The 20,592-nt window shown below is 38.7% G+C and overlaps 2 protein-coding genes across 3 annotated transcripts in view; one reads left to right on the top strand and one right to left on the bottom strand.

Moving 5' to 3' along the window:
- The window catches only part of CD2 (CD2 molecule), a 198,127-nt gene that overhangs the window by 118,177 nt on the left and 59,358 nt on the right, over positions 1-20,592 (top strand). The window contains exon 10 of one of the 2 annotated variants that reach the window (XM_072398493.1): positions 4,152-4,807. The exons of the other annotated variant lie outside the window; for it this stretch is intronic. Within the exon in view, the coding sequence (XP_072254594.1) occupies positions 4,152-4,279 (128 nt within the window). The 3' untranslated portion in view covers positions 4,280-4,807. Of the gene's footprint in view, positions 1-4,151; positions 4,808-20,592 lie in introns of those variants that run through there. 2 annotated transcript variants of the gene reach the window in all.
- LOC140321750 (lysozyme C, kidney isozyme-like) lies at positions 8,276-18,556 on the bottom strand. The gene is made up of 3 exons (XM_072398538.1): positions 18,421-18,556; positions 17,842-18,000; positions 8,276-8,460 (listed from the first exon to the last, which is right to left on the bottom strand). Exons 1-3 carry the CDS (start codon positions 18,554-18,556, stop codon positions 8,276-8,278), a joined length of 480 nt encoding a protein of 159 aa, XP_072254639.1.

Raw genomic sequence — 20,592 nt, 5'->3', positions numbered from 1 at the left:
ACTTTAACTATAGAAGAACTCCGCACCGGCCCAATAAATGTCAGCTGTGCTGTAAATACCTCAGTGAGCAGGAAAGAGAGCAACAACATCCAAATCTACTGCCCAGGTGAGAAGAGCGTTGTCTCTGCTCCCTGTCATTCCCCCACAATAACTTCTGTCTCCCTATCCTTCCTTATATTCTGCTACTTTCCTTATACTCACATCTGTCCCTTGTCCTCTCTCACATTTACCTTCTGTTCCTTTCATCCTTTGCTGAATAAATCAGACACACCTGTAGCAAAGCCTATAGGTATATATATTGTAGGCAACCAGCAGGAAGGTATAGAGGAGCAGCTAGATTTGCAGAGGATTTCTATCCTGTGTAAAGGAGCAGGTGTAAGACTCTCACCTGGGAGATAATTGATTAGGAAGCACTGAGGGTGGAGATATAATACAGAGCCAGGAGCTCAGTCAGGGAGGTGAGACACAAGCAGGCGGCCAGTGTGAGTGACTGTGCTGGAGACACAGCCGGATCTGGAGACACAGGAAGGTGGCCTATGTGAGGAAGAGGAAGAGACCCTAATGGAGAGGGCTTGAGAGCATGCAGCTCCACAGTGTTCCCCAGAAAGAGAGAGAGAGACAAAACTCTACAAACAAGGTGACTTTAGTTGATTTTCTGCCTTTTTGTTGCAAATGGACTGTTATAGCACCAAGGACAGCTGGAGATAAGTGTTTAGGTGTTTGATCTTTAACTGGCTGAAGTTAAGCCACCCTGTTGGGACAATTTTTGTTGTTTTTGCAATAAAACCCTGATTTTGGCATCCAGTTCTGCTAGTTGCCTACCATTTGTTCAGCTAATTCCCACAATATAGAGAGGCCTTGTCCACTAGGAATTATCAGACATGTTGTGTTGGAGAATCCCAGCGCAGCATAAAAAGTTATCATAGTATATATCAAGTATTGTATGTATATCAAGTATTGTATGTAACATCCAATGCTGAGCCTTTATAAAATACATCCACATGAATTTACCAAAACACATGATTGACAACTGACTCTGGATCTTTGAGTGGATATCTGATAGGAGTCAATGGGCTCACAGCAATGGATGGCGGCTTATTAAAAAGTGTTGATCTTAATAATCATTCTTAACATTCAGAACCAAACAAAGCTGTTTGAGCTAACTTCTGTTATCTTGTTTTCAGTAATTAGGCCCACGGATTTACCATATTGAGCTTCTGTTTAAAGTTCATTAATCTGAATCTATTTTTTTTTCTCGCTTAAACATAAAGACCTCATAGCAGATCAGGTTTGCGGAATACTATTTGTAATACAGTTATTACAATTAATTCTCATTTCCTAAACACAAACCTGGCTCCCAGAAATGGGATAAAAAAGACATTGGAGTTAGTTCCAGTGTTTCTTGAAACCAGTTAAAGATACTTCTAAGATCATTCAGATTTCATTAACCTGGAGGATTTGATTTGCAGTTGACCTTTCCATTTGATCTGTTGCAGGATTATTTTGCATTACAATAGACAGGAAGCAGGGTTTAACATGGGGAAACCCTTGAAACAACTTTCAGTTCCTAGTACTTCTATATTTACTTTAACCACAACTTACTGTAAATTAGTATGGTATAGTGCACTGGTCCCCAACTTTTTGGAGCTCATGGACCACTAAATGTACAGATTTCAAACTGTGCATGCACAGGGCGCCGTGTGGTGGAACCCTCCCACTCCTAATCGCAGGCTTAGAGACACATAGCTCCCACCACCCGGAGCCTGCGAAGCGTACCGGGGGCATGGCCGGCTGGTGCTCCCCCCCCCCAAATGCAGAGCCGCTGCCCACCTGTCAGACGGCCAGAAGTTGGGGACCCCTGCTATAGCAGTCAAAGGGAAGAATACCACTCGCACTGCTGGCTGGTGGAAAGGATGTCACTCTTACAGATAGACAAAAAGTTCATTGGTGTCACGAGTTGTTCATTGCTGAAGGTAATGTTAACAGTATAAATGTGGCTATAATAGATTTTTCTTCCCGTGTGGGCAAAGGTAAAGGAATAGTTTCCCCATCAATCGACAATATACTCCAAAGAAGTATTGTATATATTATATGTATGTTTATAAGAAGTATGCTGGATGAAAAAAAATCACTCAATGGGCAAATCCTGACCACTATCCCACTTATTTTTCGTGGTTTAGCTCTGGTAATTTTTATTTATTTAGGTTTTCAGAGGAGATTAGGTAAATACAAAAGAGAAGGTACAGGTAAGAAAAAAAAAAAAAAAAATCAAACAAGTGAGAATAAGCCCTATACAAAATGACATGCTGAGGGGAAATATAGATAATTATTCAAGGTACGTCAGTACATGATCGGGAGATCATTATCAAATAGGCGATAGACATACCATGCAGTCCGAGCAAAAGTCAAGGTAATACTTTCCTTAGTGTGCATCAGGAAAACATCAGTATTAGATTCCTATATCTCAAACAATTGCTCATCTAGGTGTTAGACAAACTCTTTTATTTGTATCTTTATATTTTATTATTATGTTCACAAAATTGCAACAGTTGCAGGTGTCAGTGAAATATTTTGAAGTCCAATTTATACTGCAGGAAATTCATACCCGCACTACTCTTCCATATCTAGGTGGTAGGTGATCTTCATGTGAAATGTTTGGGTTTATGCATTTTAAGTTGGCTTAGCTGTAACAAACATTCGAGCAAATCTCCTAAAGTGTCTTTGCTTTTGTCTACAAAACATTATGGTGCTGGACTGAAGCCCAGGCCTGAAAGGCCCGCCATATGCTACCTGATTATTAGGTGAACCATACCTAGATCTTGCAGAGCAAAGTCAAATGTGAATGTCATCTAAGTTTCCCTCTCTACTCCTAATAAACTATTTACATTTTAGGGGTATAATGGGTGAAAAACATTTCCTGGGACAACAGCAAAGTTTCGTTTAGTTGAATGTCCAGTGAATCTGGAATGAATAGTAGTGCCCCCCCCTGTAGTTATGGGCATAGCTGACCACATACTGTATTCTATCAAGCTCCTTTGAACTCCATGAAAGGCCATGTTTTCTTCACATTCATTTTAAGGTGAGTAAGGCATATTATTGTTAACAAGTTACAGGTAGGCTGTCCCTGGCAGGGAGTAGAAGTACCAATGTACCACAGTGTGTAGAAATGTATGAGGAGCCTGGCACTGCCATAGGGGGCATGTAAGAGTGCAGCACAGGGGGCCCATCATTACCATGTGACTCGCCCCCTTATACCCCAATGATAAGTATGTGTGCGTAGCAGGGGGTTTATGTGCTTGTAGCGTTCTTTGTGCCAGACTGGTATTTCTAGAGAAAGATGTGCATGATAATTACTTAGTCTTGTTTCAAGCTATAATCTTAGAGAAACTATGCTTGGAACATGATCAGAATTATGTTTTGGGAATGTTGCAATAAACCTGGGCCAGGTGTCAATATAATGTAAATATACCTCTGATACAGAATACATATTATTGTCATGTGGAGGGTGTGCTGTCCTGTATGTGAGAGGAAGGTTCAGTTATAAATATGGTGATCATTTGTATGACATCAATAGTGGTGCACACATGAATGTGACTCTTTAATACAAGAAATACAATACTCTGGGGGGGAATGTGAAGGTCTATGGGAGGGAAAAGTTATTTAGATTTTCTCTTTACAAACATTTACACTGTTTGTGTTTTTCACAATAATATTTGCATTTTTTTTTTCTGCCAGGTCAGTGTTTCAGTTTGTATGGTGATTTATGTGCACACTGGAATAAGTGAAGAAAATGTATGTTAGGTCACTTGCTGTGCCTAGGCCCTCCTGTTCTGTATCTGTTATAAATCAGATCACTTCTGCCTGGGCACGTTTTGTCCCGTATCCTTCTTGGAAACTGGGATGAATGGTTCAATAAGCAGATGTTGTAAAGCGATTGTTAGAAAAGTGGATCCCATTGCTTTTTTGGCACAGAATTCTGGTCTTCTAGCTTGTGGTAGAATAATGCAATCTCCATCATTCTGGCTTGTGATCCTTCATTGTAGGAGCTGAGTATTCTGACATTGCACCCATTACAGGATGATTAGACATTATCCTTGTGCTTGGCATTTTTTTGGTTCAATATTTCACTTTGATTCCTCCATCTCTTGCAGGTTCACGTTCGTGTCTCACTTGTTTGCAAAAATCTCTGATTGGGGGCTCCGTGGCTCTGCTTGTGACAATACCTCCCCTTTTCATTGCCCACTGGTACATAATACGTGGCATGGATAAGAAATCCTAGATCTTCTCATTATAGGACATGGAGGAGCAACAACAAGGACCCAGGAATTGTCCTTAGGTTATGAAATTATATAAAATTATCTGGGTATTGATATCAAAGTGACCCCTTTATCAATGTGTCTGTGGAAGACACAAACATTCCCTACAATGCCGTCTTGTTCTCCAATATTACCTGCCATCTTCTTGTATGACCTCCCTAATGTGTCCCATGTTAAATTGGGGCCAAATCCCACCTGGTCTGCTGCCTCCATTCCTGGATTTATGCTATCACTGGGAGTTCCTGCTTCCTTCTAATATAATGCTCAGTGGTGATATTGGATCTTTATTCTAGCTTACATTTTGTGCTGTTAGTTTGACTTATTAGGCGATGATATTACTATATGTATTTTTATAGCTTTTTGGTCTACATTGATTTCTATGTATTTCTTTATATCTCATTTGATTCAATTTATGTAAATACATTGTACAAAAAATATGGGAATCAGTAAATTCAATAAAGAATATATATTCTTATTTACAATACCACAAAGCAGCCAATCAGAATGTATTGTGTTTTGGTGTGACTTTATCATTTGAGAATTGGCCCAGAGAAGTAAAAGGGAAAGCAGGATCCAACCAACACACAGGAACACATTGAAGTCTACATCAGTGAACCCCATTCTATGGACATCTCCAAACAATTGTTCTGAGAGAATAAAGTGATCAGACAGGAAATGACCTGTCAGCAATCCTATTCATTTATAAATTGATAATCAGCCAGTGTGACCCCCTTTATAAAAGCTGACGTTCTGATTTTTCAGTGTGCTGGTCTGCAGCATTCAGGTGTGTGATACCACAAATCCAAGATGGAAAGACATCAGCAATGATTTTAGAGAAGCAAATGTTGCTGCTCAACAATCAGGAAAGGGTTAGAAGGCCATTTTCATACAATCTCCAGGTCATCTCTCAGGATCAGAATTAGAACCCAGGGCTGCTTCTGTGTTCTGTAGCTCTACTCACTAAGCTCTGAAGTGCTGGATATCATTGTGCTAGTTCTCACAGTCAGCCTTTCCTGATACCTAGTGCTGTGATAAACCTGGAACTTCTTACACCCCCCGACTTCCTATTCAAGCCCTGCATTGGATTTGTGTGCCTGTGTGCCAGCTTATTGTGCTTATCCTTGCTCCTTTTTTTATTATAGTTTTTAATTATTTTTATATAACACAATACAACATACCATTCAAAAAATAGAAAGATTTCAAATTACAAAACTTGACATTGTAGTGCACGTTGTTCTCTTTGCTGGATAGCAGATATTACCTCAAACTTTGCAATTCACTGAAGATTTATTATTACTAAACAATAAGTCAATTCAAGTAAGATAGAGAAAAAAAAGAAAACCCATTGCCCAAAACTTACACAATACTGTGACTTTATAAGTAACATCATACCTAATCATTTAATTAAAAAAAAAATGAACAAATATCTATATTATTATTAAGACCATCCGTGTGTAACACCCCAAGTAGAATATTTAAATCTATCATATATAAAGCACTAAATACCTTTTCTCTATATAAACTTATACCACACCTGAAAAAATCGAGTGATTTGTGAATCTTCCGCTCTTTCTGCTTCAATTTTTCTTTATCAGAAACTATTTTCAACATTGTGATCCCCCCCCCCTTGCAAAGTAGGTGTTACTGAGTTGATCCATTTTGTGAGAATAACCTCCTTGCTGCCACTAAACATATAGTAATCCAACCCTTATGTTTTATACCCAAAGTGACTGGGAGTACAAAGAGGATCTATCAATAAAGTTTGATTCATGGTTTCATTTACGAATCGTATTACTTCTTCTCAAAACATTTTAATTCTTGAACAACTCAATAAATATTGTATCAGTGAAACGTGATTCATTGCATTTTGGGCATATACCGTAGATAGATTTCTTCCCAAGTCAACTCCTTCCTTTTTCCTAAATACTTTATATGGTCTATGCATTATTTTAAATTGTGTCTCTCTCCAAATTTCATTAATCATGTCTTTTCATACTGTCAAATAACCTTTGGTCTACCAACTCTGCATTTGGAAAATCTTTTTGCCAATGTCTCACATTCGCTTGAGTCAATAATTTATTAAAATTTCTTGATAGAATTTTAATAGAATATAGATAATTTTGATAGAATTTAAATATCAATGAAGGGGACAAGGTAAGTACATTTTCAAAAACACCTTTTTGTATTGGGTTTACATTGGAGCCTGGCCCTACCAATATTTTTTAATAGGATACCACTTGCAAATAGAACAGCAAATGGACTGACCAAACAGGTAAGTTGTATTTCTCTTGGACAGCTTGAGAGGTCATTACCAGATATGTATCTGCCTCTAATAAATCTTGCCAATATTATAGCCCTCTCTGTTTCCATACTTGAAATGGCTACATTACAATGCAGTAAAGCTTTCAAATCCAATGGTAATACCATATTCATTTCTAAATCAACATTCGAACATCTAGATGTATCCATTAACCAGTCCACTACATGACACGTTAGGCACGCTAGGTTATAAAGCCTTATGTCTGGAAAATTACCTCCACCCTCCTTGTTTGGTAAATTCAGTTTAACTAAGGATATTCTAGCTCTCATACCCTGCCAAAAAAGTGCCAAATGCCCTTATTCCAAGTCACATCACCTGATCATCTACATGGGATAAAGTAATTTCGCAAAAGAACCCTAATTATGTGGCCACCTATCAAATAATGATAATGGTAACCTGCACACAGTTCTAATTCCTTAGGAATTAGGAGGATAATTTAGATGGTATATAGAGGATGAACACCTTGCAATTTTAATACCTAGATAGGTTTGCTATTGCAAAGGAAACATTTGTGGCTCAAGTTATTTTAGAAGAGTGTGCCAGTGATAATATCTCGCTTTTATAAAACTGATCTTCAAACCTGAGATAAATATCTGAAACAACTCTTGAACATGCGCAATATAGGTATTTGGTTTAGCTGTAAATATTAAAATATCTACAAAATATGCTGCCTTTACTTATTGCGTCCCCACTTTACTCCATGAAAATCAGATGTCTCCTTAATCATAGGTGCTGGAGGCTCCAAAGTTAAAGAGCAGGGTTGACAACGAGCACCCCGCGCCGTGTTCCTTTTTGGATCAAATGAGTCTGATATATATCCTGGTGTATGTATTCAGAATTTAGGTGAGGAATACATATTCTGTATTAATTTGAAGTATACCCCATTAAAGCCAGCTTTTTGCTGAACTTTAAACAACCACTGTGCACTAACATTATCAAACGCTTTTTCAGCATCGATTCCTAATATTGCAATATAATTATCTGGCTGTATCTTGGCAACTTCTAAAATTGCCAATACTTTCCATATACTTGTCACTGCGGCATTTCCTCGTACAAATCCTACTTGAGAGTGGGATACTAACTGTGGTAATATAGAATTTAATCTTTTTGCATCCACATTTATTAATAAGATTGGCCTATATGATTCCGGAAGCGTAAGATCTTGATCTTTTTTTTGTAAAACTTTAATATAAGCTTCTTTACCTGTAGAAAAATTATTACCCGAGGTCCACATATTATTGTAAAGCTCACATAAAACTAGTGACCAATCATCTTTCAACATTTTATAGAATTCTGCTGTGTACCTGTCTGGACCAGCCGCCTTCCCATTTGCCAAACTAGATAATGTTGATTGTATTTCCAATATCTTACGCGGTGCATTTAATATTTCCATCTGAGTTTCAGATAGTCTGGGTAAACTCAATTTCTTCAAAAAATCCTCTGCCAATTTCTCATCTATAGGTGTTTCTTTATATAGCTGATGATAAAATGCAGCAAAAGAAGAATTTATCTCTTCTGGATGGGAAGTCAGCTTGCCCCTCGGTGTACACAATGCAGGTATATATATAGTTTAAAAGGAGAACGAATTAGATTTGCTAGCCAGGGGACACTATCTAACCACCATTGATCTCTGTATGGGTTACTGGCAAATTCCCCTGGCCGAGGACGCTTTGTCACACCGTTTGGCTTGTACCAGTTTAGGGTCATGCCGTTCCGGATGAAAAATGCCCCAGCCACGTTCCAGCGCTTGGTGGATAGACTCCTTGATGGCTTTCAGTATTTCACTTGTGCGTCCATGGATGACATAGCGATCTATAGTGAGTCCTGGAAGGAACATTTAGCTCACATAGGAATAGTGCTGGATCAGATTCGGGCCACTGGCCCGAATCTCGCACCAAGACCCAAGTACTGGCCTTCCTGGGAACAGCCAGGTACTACCCACGATTTGTGCCAGACTATAGCGCTATCGCAAAACTCCTGACTGATCTGACCAAGAAATATTTACCCTGACAGGTCCAGTGGTCTCCTGACTGTGAAACTGCGCTCCAAACCCTTAAGACAGCATTAGTTCATGCTCCCCTCTTGGCAGCCTCGGTCCCTAACAAACGCTTTAATGTTCATACAGACGCTTCAATGTTCGGACTGAGGGCCAGGTGGGAGAAGATGGAGGAGAGCACCCTGTCGCCTACAGTAGAAGAAAGCTTCTTCCCCGAGAGGTCAGCTATGCGGCAGTGGAGAAGGTATGCTTAGCCCTCCGGACAATGGCCGGCTACTGAGATGGTTTTGAGAGTTGTCTGGCACTCCAACCCTACAACTTTACCAACCAGTACCGGCCCGGAAAACAGAATGGCAACGCGGATGGTGTATCCTGGCAGACTGATCTCCACCCCAAAATACGAAGACTGGACAGCCTCAGGGTGCCCTGAAAAAGGATCAAACTGGGTCTGTCAGCGTGTTCCACTAAGAGGGAGGCATGTATCAAAGGCCCACGGTTTGTCTGTTGAGATGATTGGGTTACATACGGTGTCTGACCTAATTATCTCCCAGAGGAGAGACATTGTGTGTTCAGTATGGGAGACTTTATAAACAGTGTGGTTTTACTGTCTGGAGGTGAGTGGGTTACGTCCGGTGTCTGACCTAATTAGCTCCCAGACAGAGGCGAGACATTGGGTGGGAGTATCCCGGATTGTGCGGTTATTTCCATTGGTCAGTGTGTCTATCGCCTGGTTCTCCATCAGGTCGAGAGGGGAGGTCCCCTTGCATGGGGACTTGTATATAATACCAAGTGTGGCATCAATAAAGTGTTCTTTCTTTTTCACCCTCAACTCGCAGCTGTGTCTCTTGTTGTAGGGAACCGCTATATTACTATTATCTCTTGTAAGAGCTACCCAACTATGGGGAATCACAATTCAGCTTCAGGAGTCGCTGGAGTAACTCTACAGGGCCACCCGGACTAGGGGTAACAACGTCGCCAACTGTTGATACCGTTACAGTGGGCCTCTGTGCTCTGGGAAATGAAGGATCTGGTCATCTGTAGCATTAAATCTTTCCTGAGCCTTTTTAGGAGGGTTTTTGATGAACCTGCTCGGGCCTCCTCAGCAGCCAGCGCTCTTCTGCATCTCCGAGAAGAGTCACTTACCATGGGCCAGTTCACTGTTTCGCGCTTTGGAGGCGGAGCTCACCTCGAACAACAGGGCCCTTCACGATACCTTCTGGCAGGGCCTTTCTGATTGCATTAAGCTTGAGTTGGCTGGTTGAGAAATTCCCACGGCTCAGGATGACCTAATCTCCCTGGCCACCCAGATCGATATACTTTTCCAGGAGTATTTCCAGAAGAAATTTAGCTCCCGCAAGGTCTTCTACCCACGATTAGCTATATCCTTCCAACGGCCTCTGGAACCTCCAGTCCCCCTAGTTTCTCCCTTATCAGAAGTACCCATGCAACTGGGCCGCTCATGTCTATTTCCAGAGGAGAGATCCCGGCACCTATCTTTAGGTCTCTGGATTGAAAGGTCTGGATTTATTAACCTCCCTAGCAGTCTGATTCTGGTTGTATTTCCACGCAAAAAGCGGTACCATTTTTTTGCATGGAAATTTATTTTAAATTGTAGGCCTATAATTCTTACACATAACTCACCGACACGTGTAATAGTTAATAAATTTAATAATAAACTTTAAAAAAAATCTGTTAAAAATTAGAAAATGTATAATGTAATGTAACTGTACAGCAGCATATATATATAATATATATAATGTATACATAATATATAATTTTTTTTGTATTGGACTCAATACAGCTATATTGTATTGAATCCAATACACCGGCCGCACCGACGCATGTACCGACGTCACCGAGAAACCCTGTAGGACGTCTCTGCACTTTGTGGCTGGAGATCAGAGGAGGCAGACGTGTCCCCAGGACCTGATGGACTTCTCTCTTCTGTATGTATTCCCCCCAATACCACTGAATATGAAGGTTCTCCTGAAAACAAGGGCAGAAGCGAACCCGGCAATAGTGATACCACCATATTGGCCGAGAAGTCGCCTTAGTGACTCAGATGCTGATGTCCTCCCCTTGGCCTCTACCCGATCAGAGGGATTTGCTAATTCAGGCGACTTGGGTCAAAGTTTACCCCTATATTGGAAGCTGAATGCCTCTCTATTGAAAGGAGGAGGTATTTAGTGGCAGGTGTATCTGAAAAAGTGGCAGACACTTCCTTAAATCAAGGAAATCAACAACCAATAAAACCTATGTCAGAATATGGAAAAGGTTCTTGCTGATGTCTCTCCAACAGAGCCTACAGCTGCTTAGGCATTGGAGTTCTTATAGTATGCGTTAGAGAAGGGTCTTAGCTAAAATACCATAAAAGTACACGTGTCGGCCTTGTCACCCCAGACTTTAACAAAGTCGGTGGAAAATGCTCCAATCCAACAGTTCCTAAAAGCAGCAGTGAAGATCAGGCCTCCAAAAAAGCCTTTATTTCCATCTTGGGACTTACCTTTTGCTCTCTCCCTTCCATCCAATTGAAGTTTGTTCAATAAAAAAACTGACATGGAAAACGGTGTTCTTCATGGCCATTACATTTGCCCACAGAGTGTCAGAACTGCAATCCCTCTCAATTTTTGCGGCCCTCTCCACAGTTCCTGCCAAAGGTGTCCTTGATACCATCAATGAATCAAACAAATGAGGAAATGGCTAGGAAAGAGGATGACTCAACTAAACCGGACATGGTCCAGATAATTACTATGTATGTGCAAAGAACTCAAGGTTTCAGCAAGACAGATACCATGATTGTATTTCCTAGTGAATCAAAGAGGGGACAAGCAGCTCGGCAAGGATCTCCTTTTGGATCTTGGAGACAAATATGTCTATTCCCCTATGGGGTTACCACAAGAGGTCAGAGCCCACTCAATGAGGGGCATCTCAACCTATGGGCATCCTACACAAAGTATCCACAGAGAATATTTGTAAAGTGGCCACTTGGAAGACTCCTAAAATCTTCATCAAACATTACAGGGAGGCCTGGGTGGCGGTTGAGGTCCTTGGGGGGAGTGTGTTGTTTTTGTTGATATTTATGTTGGGAGGGACCCATCTAAGGTATGGAGTCTCCGGTGTGGTAAATTCGTTGGTGGGGGTCTGCACGAGTAAGGGTCATGGTGTTCCCAAGCTGGGTGTATGGGCGGCTGGGAGCAATTTTTTGATAAGGTGCAGAGCCCAAGGTTTTAGAAGTGGTGGACCCTCAAAGGACCTGCAACTAGGAAATTATAATTCTGAGTTTTACTGCAAGGTTGTAGTCACAAGTCACAAGCCCGCCATGAAGAAGAAGCCCACCCTGGAGGAGTAGCTTGCCATGGAGGTGCCCACTGGGAAGGAGCAGCACCCCGCAGAGGAGGAGCCTGTGTCTGAAGATGAGGGAGAAGCGGCGGCCAAGGACATTGCCCTTAAACTAACCTTCCAATCATCTTTTGCTCAAAATGTTTTTCGAAAACACATTCACACACTTTCACCATTTTTACTTACAAATATCGACCATTATTTCATGTAGCTTGCAGTCATTATTCCTGCATCAAACAAAGGTTCTTTCCAGGTTGTTGGATAGCATGAATTAAAATAGTCATGAGCTGTTCAGTTAAACATTACTGGAAAATGTCTAAGCTCAATTTTTGGACATAGGCCAAAATAAAAAACATACGATAGCTCCAAAACATGCACAACACATTTCCATGAATTAGCCTCATGAATTATATGGAGGATTATTCATACATTTGTGATTTGCATGTTTTGGTGTTATCGTTTGTTTTTAAAATGAGCACAAATGTGCGAAACCGTACCCTTATGAACGTGTACCAAATATGCACCATGTTCGCATGGGTTTATGATTATGGAGGCGATTATACTGGTGGCTAGTGCTGTTGTGGTAGCACAAACTTCCTTGAATAACCCCCCATAAACCAGTCCAGTTTAAATAGTAAAAATTAAAATGCATATGTATTTATATACATTTAAATTTATTTAGACACACACGCACAAGTGAAATCACTAAATATTCCTTGATACATGTACTCTGAAATCTTTGCCAACAATCCTTTATTAAAATGTTGGATTTTTCTAAAGCAAAACTGGAATGAAATTTAAAATTAAAAATGTGTTATTTATGTATATTTTATCTATCTTTTATCTGCATAAATATGGAAATTATATTCCTATCAATGCATATAGATATTCAATTAAAGAAGGTTCATGCACAAATAATAGTTAGTCATTCAAACAGTTTAATTAAGAAAACAAGGTAAGACAAAGTACACAGCAATATTGTCAGATATTTAAACATATAGGAACTTCAATCAACCATCATTACATCTATATCACATGAACATAAAGTTATTAGTAGTAACCCCTGTAATAATCTAGTAACTAAGTAATACACAATACATCAAATAACATGGAATGCAATTCAAGAAGGTGTAATAGCTACCTGTATGGATGTTGATGGGTACTCCATGAGCCTGATTCCCTCAGAGCTCCCATCATTCCCTCTTCCCCCTTTGTTATATTCCAGCTCCCCTTTTTATATAGTTAAATCCCATTCGGTAACATTGGGACTCCTTGATTGGTTAGTGGGTGTGTTTGGTATGATGACCATCAGTTGGCACACACCCTACTAGATTGGGATTGGTTACTGTCATTTGATGAACCTCCCAACTAAATTTGATATAACAATTTCTTGCTGGAATCTTAATGTAAGGGTCACTCAGAGGTCCAGCTGGGTTATCAACCCAACCCATCTGTTTGATTATGCATCCATCTTCTGCTGACTCAGGCTTGATGGATTAATTGCCCCTTGAGGGTCCTACTGGTAACCAGTTTGTTATGGGAACTAGATCTTGTGTACTGACATGTTTTATTATTTGTTTTGTTTATTGTTCCTTGGTTGACCACTGATAAGACATCCCCTAGGTGATCCAGATGGCCAGTACAAAGAAAAACAGGTTTCAACATTCCTGCACCTATACACATACCTATGCATACCTCTCTCTCTCTCTCTCTCTCTCTCTATATATATATATATATATATATATATACATACACCTCTACATACATATACATATCTTTTTACATATTCATAAACAATCTTGAGGTGCAACAAATGGTTGATCAAAAATGTTTGATGACATATTATAAAGTGCTAATTAGTATATATACAGCATGATATAAACTAGTTAGCAGTGTTGAAACTAAAGTAAAAAGTATAATGTAACATAAAAATGTAGCACTTACCCAAAAAAATCAAGTACTAAAGACCTTAATTGATAAATTTATTGATCTGTAATGTAACTTTAATTAATTGACCTGTAATGGATTGTAGATAAGCACAGAACAGGGAGCAGGTGTGTGCTAAATAATTGCTATGACCTTACCATTGATAGTTTATCAGATCCTCCTTAATTGTGCAGCTGCAAACTAATCACCTTAATTGGCAAAATCCGGCTCGCAAGTTAAGGTGAGTATACTAGCATCTGACTCCGGCTTGCAGAAAGACGCCTCATATATTGGCCCGTAGATATGCGCGTCGAGCTTCTGCGTATTTGCTTGTTAAATCAGGCCCATTATCTATATACCAATTCCACGTTATGTTTAAAAGCTGATAGGTTGTAAAATTCTGCTTTGAAAATAGTTTATTTTCCCAGTTGCCTAGTTGCTGGATATATACTAAGTGGCACTTTCAAATATGTCATCACAAAATAGTATGAGTGTAAAAAATATGTGAATATGTGAAAATATGTGACCTCATAAAAATTTAGTTCCAGTTTGACTTTAGAGAAATCAAATATTTTAGTAAAGGATTATAGGCAAACATGGTATAATACATGTATTAAGGAAGTGTATGTCAAAATACATTTAAATGTATACAAATACATATGCATTTTCATTAGTACTATTTTATCTGGACTGGTTTGTGTGTGTGAATATATATATATATTTAGATACATATATAATTATATCCTACAATAATTACAGTGACTTTTAATGCAAGCTCACCAGTGTAAAACTGCCAGGGATGCGCAAGCTCATTTAGTAGGTAAACTGCGCAACAGATTTTGGATTGCAAATACGAATGCGCGACCGAGCCTCTTCGAAATAATGTAAGGTGATTTACAAACCCCAGGCATGTGGTATGCTGCAATACAGCGCTTCCACATCGATTATAACTAGTTAGGTGGATTGTGTAGTTATGAAGTGAATTTCATTAGTTCAATTGTATCCTTAAGATAAGATGGGAGGGAGGTGACAATGGGTCTCAAATAGAAGTCTACTAATTCTTTAGTGTTTGATGAGTTTGAATCTATGCCCAAAAGGATTGGGAGGCCTGAGGGATTTTTTAGATCTTTTTGTATTTTTGGGAGGGAGCAAAACATAGGGGTGATGGGGTGTTTGGTATCCAGATAGTTTTTAATTTTTTAATCAATGTGGCCTTTTGAGCAAGCTTGATTAACAATTAAATAGTATTGATCATAAAAGGATTTAGTCACATTATCTGATATTTTACTGTACCAAGCAGGGTTTTTTATAACCACTTATAACCGAAATATATCTGTTCACAGTGTTCTTTGTTTAAAACGACAATATTTTCAACCTTATTGGATGGATTTATTAGAGTAGCTAAGGCTTTGCGTAGGTCCTAATCTCAGTTGTCAGGTGTTTTTGCTTCCATTCCTAAATTCTTGATATCTTGTGTGACCAAGTTCAAAAATGTTATTATATGGGGATATTGATTCATAGGTGGAAAAAATGTTGATTTTGGGCATCTACATGGAATAGTAGATGTAGGTTCCAGTTCCAGTCTTTAAAGCAAGGTTTCTAGCAAAGAGATGGCGGTCTTTGATTAACTCAAATTGGTCATAATTGGTGTAAGGGCAAAAAGATAGACCTAGTTTGAGGAGTCTGTGTTCATATGTTGACAAAGTTTAACATGAGAGATTTATAATCTACCGTATTTTTCGCCGCATAAGACGCTCCGGAATATAAGACGCACCCAATTTTAAAGGAGGAAAATCTAGAAAAAAAGATTCTGAAAGATTATTCCCCTTCTGATCACTCATGTGCCATTCAAATTCCCTTTCTGATCACTCTGTACCTTTCAAATTCCCTTTCTGATCACTCTGTCATTCAAATTCCCCTTCTGATCACTCTGTCATTCAAATTCCCCTTCTGATCACTCTGTGCTTTTTTTCTATTGTACGGCAGTTAGGACAGGGAACAGCAGGTGGCGCTGTGCCGGCTTCTTTTGCTTTGCTTTACAGACAGAAGACACGATGCTGGCAGAGAAGAGAAGAGAGACACGCTGCAGCCAGAGACACACGCAGGATCCGGGTATCGGGTGAGTATAATATTTTAATTATTTTATAACACATTTGTCGTATAGGACGCACTAACTTTTCCCCCTCAGTTTTTTGGGGTGCGTCTTATATGGCAAAAAATACGGTATATATGTTGTTGTTCTCCAGGGGTAGCAAATGATTTTTTAAAAATCCATTCCAGGTTTGCTGAATCACCCAGCTTCACTAATGAAAATGTATCTTTCTGAGTCTTGGAGAGCTTTAATAAATCAGGCCCCCTGTGCTTACTTTAGTTTATAATAAGTTGTAAAATTAAATGGACTGGAAATAAGATAAATTGTTGCTTTATTATAGTGCTTCAGGAGGCACAGGTCCTTAACTGTAAACCTGTTGTATTTGTTGTCTAAGTTATAGTATGAAAGTTTTTAATACTTAGGGTACAAAGTCTTTTATGTTAGTATGAGTTTTATTTATAAAGCTCACCACAAAAACAACTAATTATAGTGATCTCATAGTTAGTTTTATTAGTTTGGAATATTATTGCCCATCATTGTTGTGCATCATAACCAAAAATGAATAGGTCTGTTTAGTGTAGCACAAAGTGCAATGATATGGTACCCACATATATTCCTCATGTGACTACACATTGGCCAGTATGGGTTACTGTCCTTTGCACATTGAACCTTTGCATTTGAACTACTCTACTTCATTGATCTAACTGATCTAAAAATTTAAAACCCCTAACAAATAAGACACTGACATCATTTCTTTTTTTTGCAGAATTTATTTAGATTCTGTCCACAAGCATTTAGGAAGCAACCGTTCATCTTTCCGGCCCTAGGAACTGAAGGTGAAGGAATGGTAATGGGGTCCAACTCATCTCCTTACAATGCACATCCACTGACAAAGCTGCTCACATCCTTGTTTTTACAGTAATTGTTCCAGGCCACCCTTTAAAAATTATTAAAAAGGATATATTACAATGAATAAGTTATACCACTACTAAATCAAAACTTTATGTAATCTCAATAGTTTACCTAAAATAAGGTGGAATAGACTCTTTCTACTGCATTTAAATACATTTCAATTTTTTCAAAAATAGCTGCTGCAACATTGCATTTTTAGATATTTTTCTAATAAATGAAGACTAATATTGAATAGAATGCATACAGTCACTTCTGAAATATGGAAAGAGTACCTTCAAATTTGGTCTTTTATATTTAATTCAGGTTTAAATAACTGAGACCCTATGCACAAAGCCTATACAATTCCTAAAGATAACACGATTCAGTATTTTACAGAATAAAGATTATGCACTTAGTGGTTTGAAAAAAAATAGCCATACCTCATGAGACAACAACTCGTTTTTAAAAGTGACTTAAATGATTAACAGATGACCTAGAATGTGCTTTAGATATATCTTACTAGACTTTAGAAGGGCGGGTTGCCACAAGGGCAGGTTTTAACACCCCAAAAATGATAGGGCTGTTGATGTTGATAGACAGAGCAGGCTTAAGCTACGTACACACTTCCAATAATTATCGTTGGTAAACGAACGACGAACGATCCTGCACGATATCTGCGAACGATCGTATAGCACCAATCCTGTACATGCAGCTATGTTCATTGTTTACGACTCACATGATCAGTAGTAATATGGGGGATATAATAGTAGGATATGTCAATACTCCTGCAATTCTTGGAAGTTAAGGAAAAAGCCTAGATTATACAAGGAACATTTTGGACGATCCAATGGAACATGAAGGCTTCTTTTGTTAAATCTAAAATGGATATGTATGAATAGGAGGGCAAAAAAAGTGTACTATATAACACTGACTACACATGATATCTTAAAGATTTACTTACTTTTGCAGCTGATGCTACAGGCAGACACGGCTCCAGAGGTCTTGCCATCATTACACCACCAGTAACTGTTGATCTGGAAGATTCCATAGTCGCGGCTCCAGCCATTGTCGTACATAGCATTGGTGGTATACCGGCTCTCATAGTATGCCATGCACATCCCTAGGTCATAAAAAAACAAAACATTACAGCGTTATTTGTGACATTACAATTATCACACAAATCTGTAACATTTTTTAATTAGACTCAAAGCATAATTTTAATTAATATTGTTCACATGAAAACATTTTATGTTCTTATGGTTGTTATATAATTGCCTACTTTGGCCACTTGTAGCTGCACAAAAAGCTCATTGTCCATTGGGATACCATTCTTAAATATGGAGAAAATACTTGGGCCATGCCTCACTGTGACATATAGTGAAATGGTCAATTAAGGAACAAAAAAACAAGCTTTGATCATAAAGAATTATATATTTGCTGTAAATCTCAGCAGTCAAGCTGGGAAAGCCAAGATACAGATAAAGCATAAAGATAAAAGGCCCAGGCTGGTTCCAAGAAAAGCTAGATGTTCTATACGTACAGTTAGCCAGGCTGTAGCCATAGTATCCATCCAAACCAGCAGATTTTAGGACCTTGGCCAGCTCACATTTTGTGAACACTTTGGCTTCGCTGGCAGCAAAGAGAGCAAGGAAGAGAAGACAGCAGGCAGCCTTCATTTTAACAGTTGCTGGACTCGTGTTTTGTAGCCTGAACAGGAGCAAGATTGACTGGTCGTAGCTAGATATATATATGTGTGCAGGCTTGTTTACCCAAATATAGCTGTCATACATAAGCAACCATTAACTAATAAATAGATTAGATAACCTTACAGCCAAGACTGATGGTGCTGCGATTTACGTAAACATGGCCTTGGCTCAGAATAAAATCAACTGAAGGTCCCCTCTGCACTCTTGCACAGCCTTCTTATTGAAATATCAATAAATATAACATACAAACGCTTTCAATACATGGTTTTTCATTTTATTTTGAATAATGCAGACAAGCAAAACATTTTAAAACAAAGCTCAATATAAAATAAAAAAAAGATCAATCTTGTAGTCAATATTATGCCTTTAACATAAGCATTCTGTATTCATTATACGAGGCATGGCTATTAATCCAGCAAAACTGCCTTTACATTGGTTCTCGATGGGCGCACAGTCAGGAAACTACCCTGCATACAGCTATGATACCCATATTGAGCAATCCTGAGATTCTTCTGGGGTTGCCTTTTGGGACAAAGGGGAATCTTCACCTTTGCCTTTTTTACCCAAAAGCATAGCCTAAAGTTGAGTACACACTCTGCTTTTTCTAATGACACGTTGTTGTTCGAAAAAGCAGAACTAACGACAGATCAGCGATTATGCACGATTATTTTGAACGATCATATTGTGCACAATTCTGTACATGCTGTAACGATACGATCATTCAAATATAATCCACCAATATTGTACACATGCTAGATACGATTGTTTGAACGATACAGGAAGTGACATTAAAGGAGAAAGTGTATCACAGAACAATCCACAATCACTGAACAACCGTACACAAAATAGATTGCGAACAATCATCGCCCAATCAGGTCCGCAGGGACGGTCATTCGTTTCCAGCGACAATCCTCATTAATCAGCGTCATTGTGGACTTTATTTGTTAAGGATTATCGATTATTATATGTTAGCTGTTCGTTTCCAACAATAATTATTGAACGTGTGTACACAGCTTAAGACAATGAGGGTGATTCACCAAGCAAAATCGGAAGCTCACTCGGGCATTCGTATTCACGATTTATCAACTAAATTTCAGGCGTTGGCATATTCTCGCGGGAAGGTATTAACCAAAATGATCTCACTGCTGGAGCGGCGCATCCCTGGCAGTTTGACACCGGCGAGATTGCATTAAAAGTCACTGTTCCCCTAAAAAATCTTTTTATTGGCACACATCTTTCACTTAGACCTAAATAAAAATGTTTGGCTGTTCAAATGTTTCAAACATTTATATTAGCTGGGAAATAAGTATATTTTTACATGACGTAATATTTTTAGGTTTATAAAGAGTTAACTGATTTCGGCTCCTTACACAGGCACCTACCTAAACGCATCCAATGCCAGACCCGGGGATCCTCCTGCTAATAAATTCCAGCGGGCTCTGGCGGGCAAGTCCTCACTTTTACCAGTCCACAAAAATCCAAAGCACACACACAAGTTCTTTCTTGCTTTTATAGATATATATGTGTATATACATGTATGTATGTGTGTATATGTATATATTTATATACATCATTCATTAAAAATATATAATTGAAAAATCCTCCACTCCTTTTTTTTAATAGCTGTTTACTGGTGTACAAATCTAAAGGATTGGATCAATAAATGATTATGGAATGTCAAACTCAAAAAAACAGCCAAAGGACTGCGCACGCCCAATTGCATGACAAAATGATGGGCATATATAAGGGGGTTGTCTAACTTGCTTTTTTACTTTTTCTTTTTCTTTTTTTTGTTCAAGGAGGGGCTGTTTTCTTTGTTAGCCTAAACTATGTTGCTTCATTTCATACTTTGATTACCATTTAGCGCAATAGCTGCTTTTGTTTTTTGTACTTTGAATATTTTATTGTCCATTTTGCCATTAAGAAGTCAATGTTAATGCTATGTTATTGTGTTTGTGGCCATAATGTTTCTTTTCAATAATATGTCTATATTACCACCTTTAATA

This window comes from Pyxicephalus adspersus, chromosome 1 (assembly GCF_032062135.1).
Source record: "Pyxicephalus adspersus chromosome 1, UCB_Pads_2.0, whole genome shotgun sequence".
Taxonomy (NCBI): domain Eukaryota; kingdom Metazoa; phylum Chordata; class Amphibia; order Anura; family Pyxicephalidae; genus Pyxicephalus; species Pyxicephalus adspersus.
Note: the sequence above shows the minus strand (reverse complement) of the source record. Positions and strands in the feature narration are given on the sequence as shown.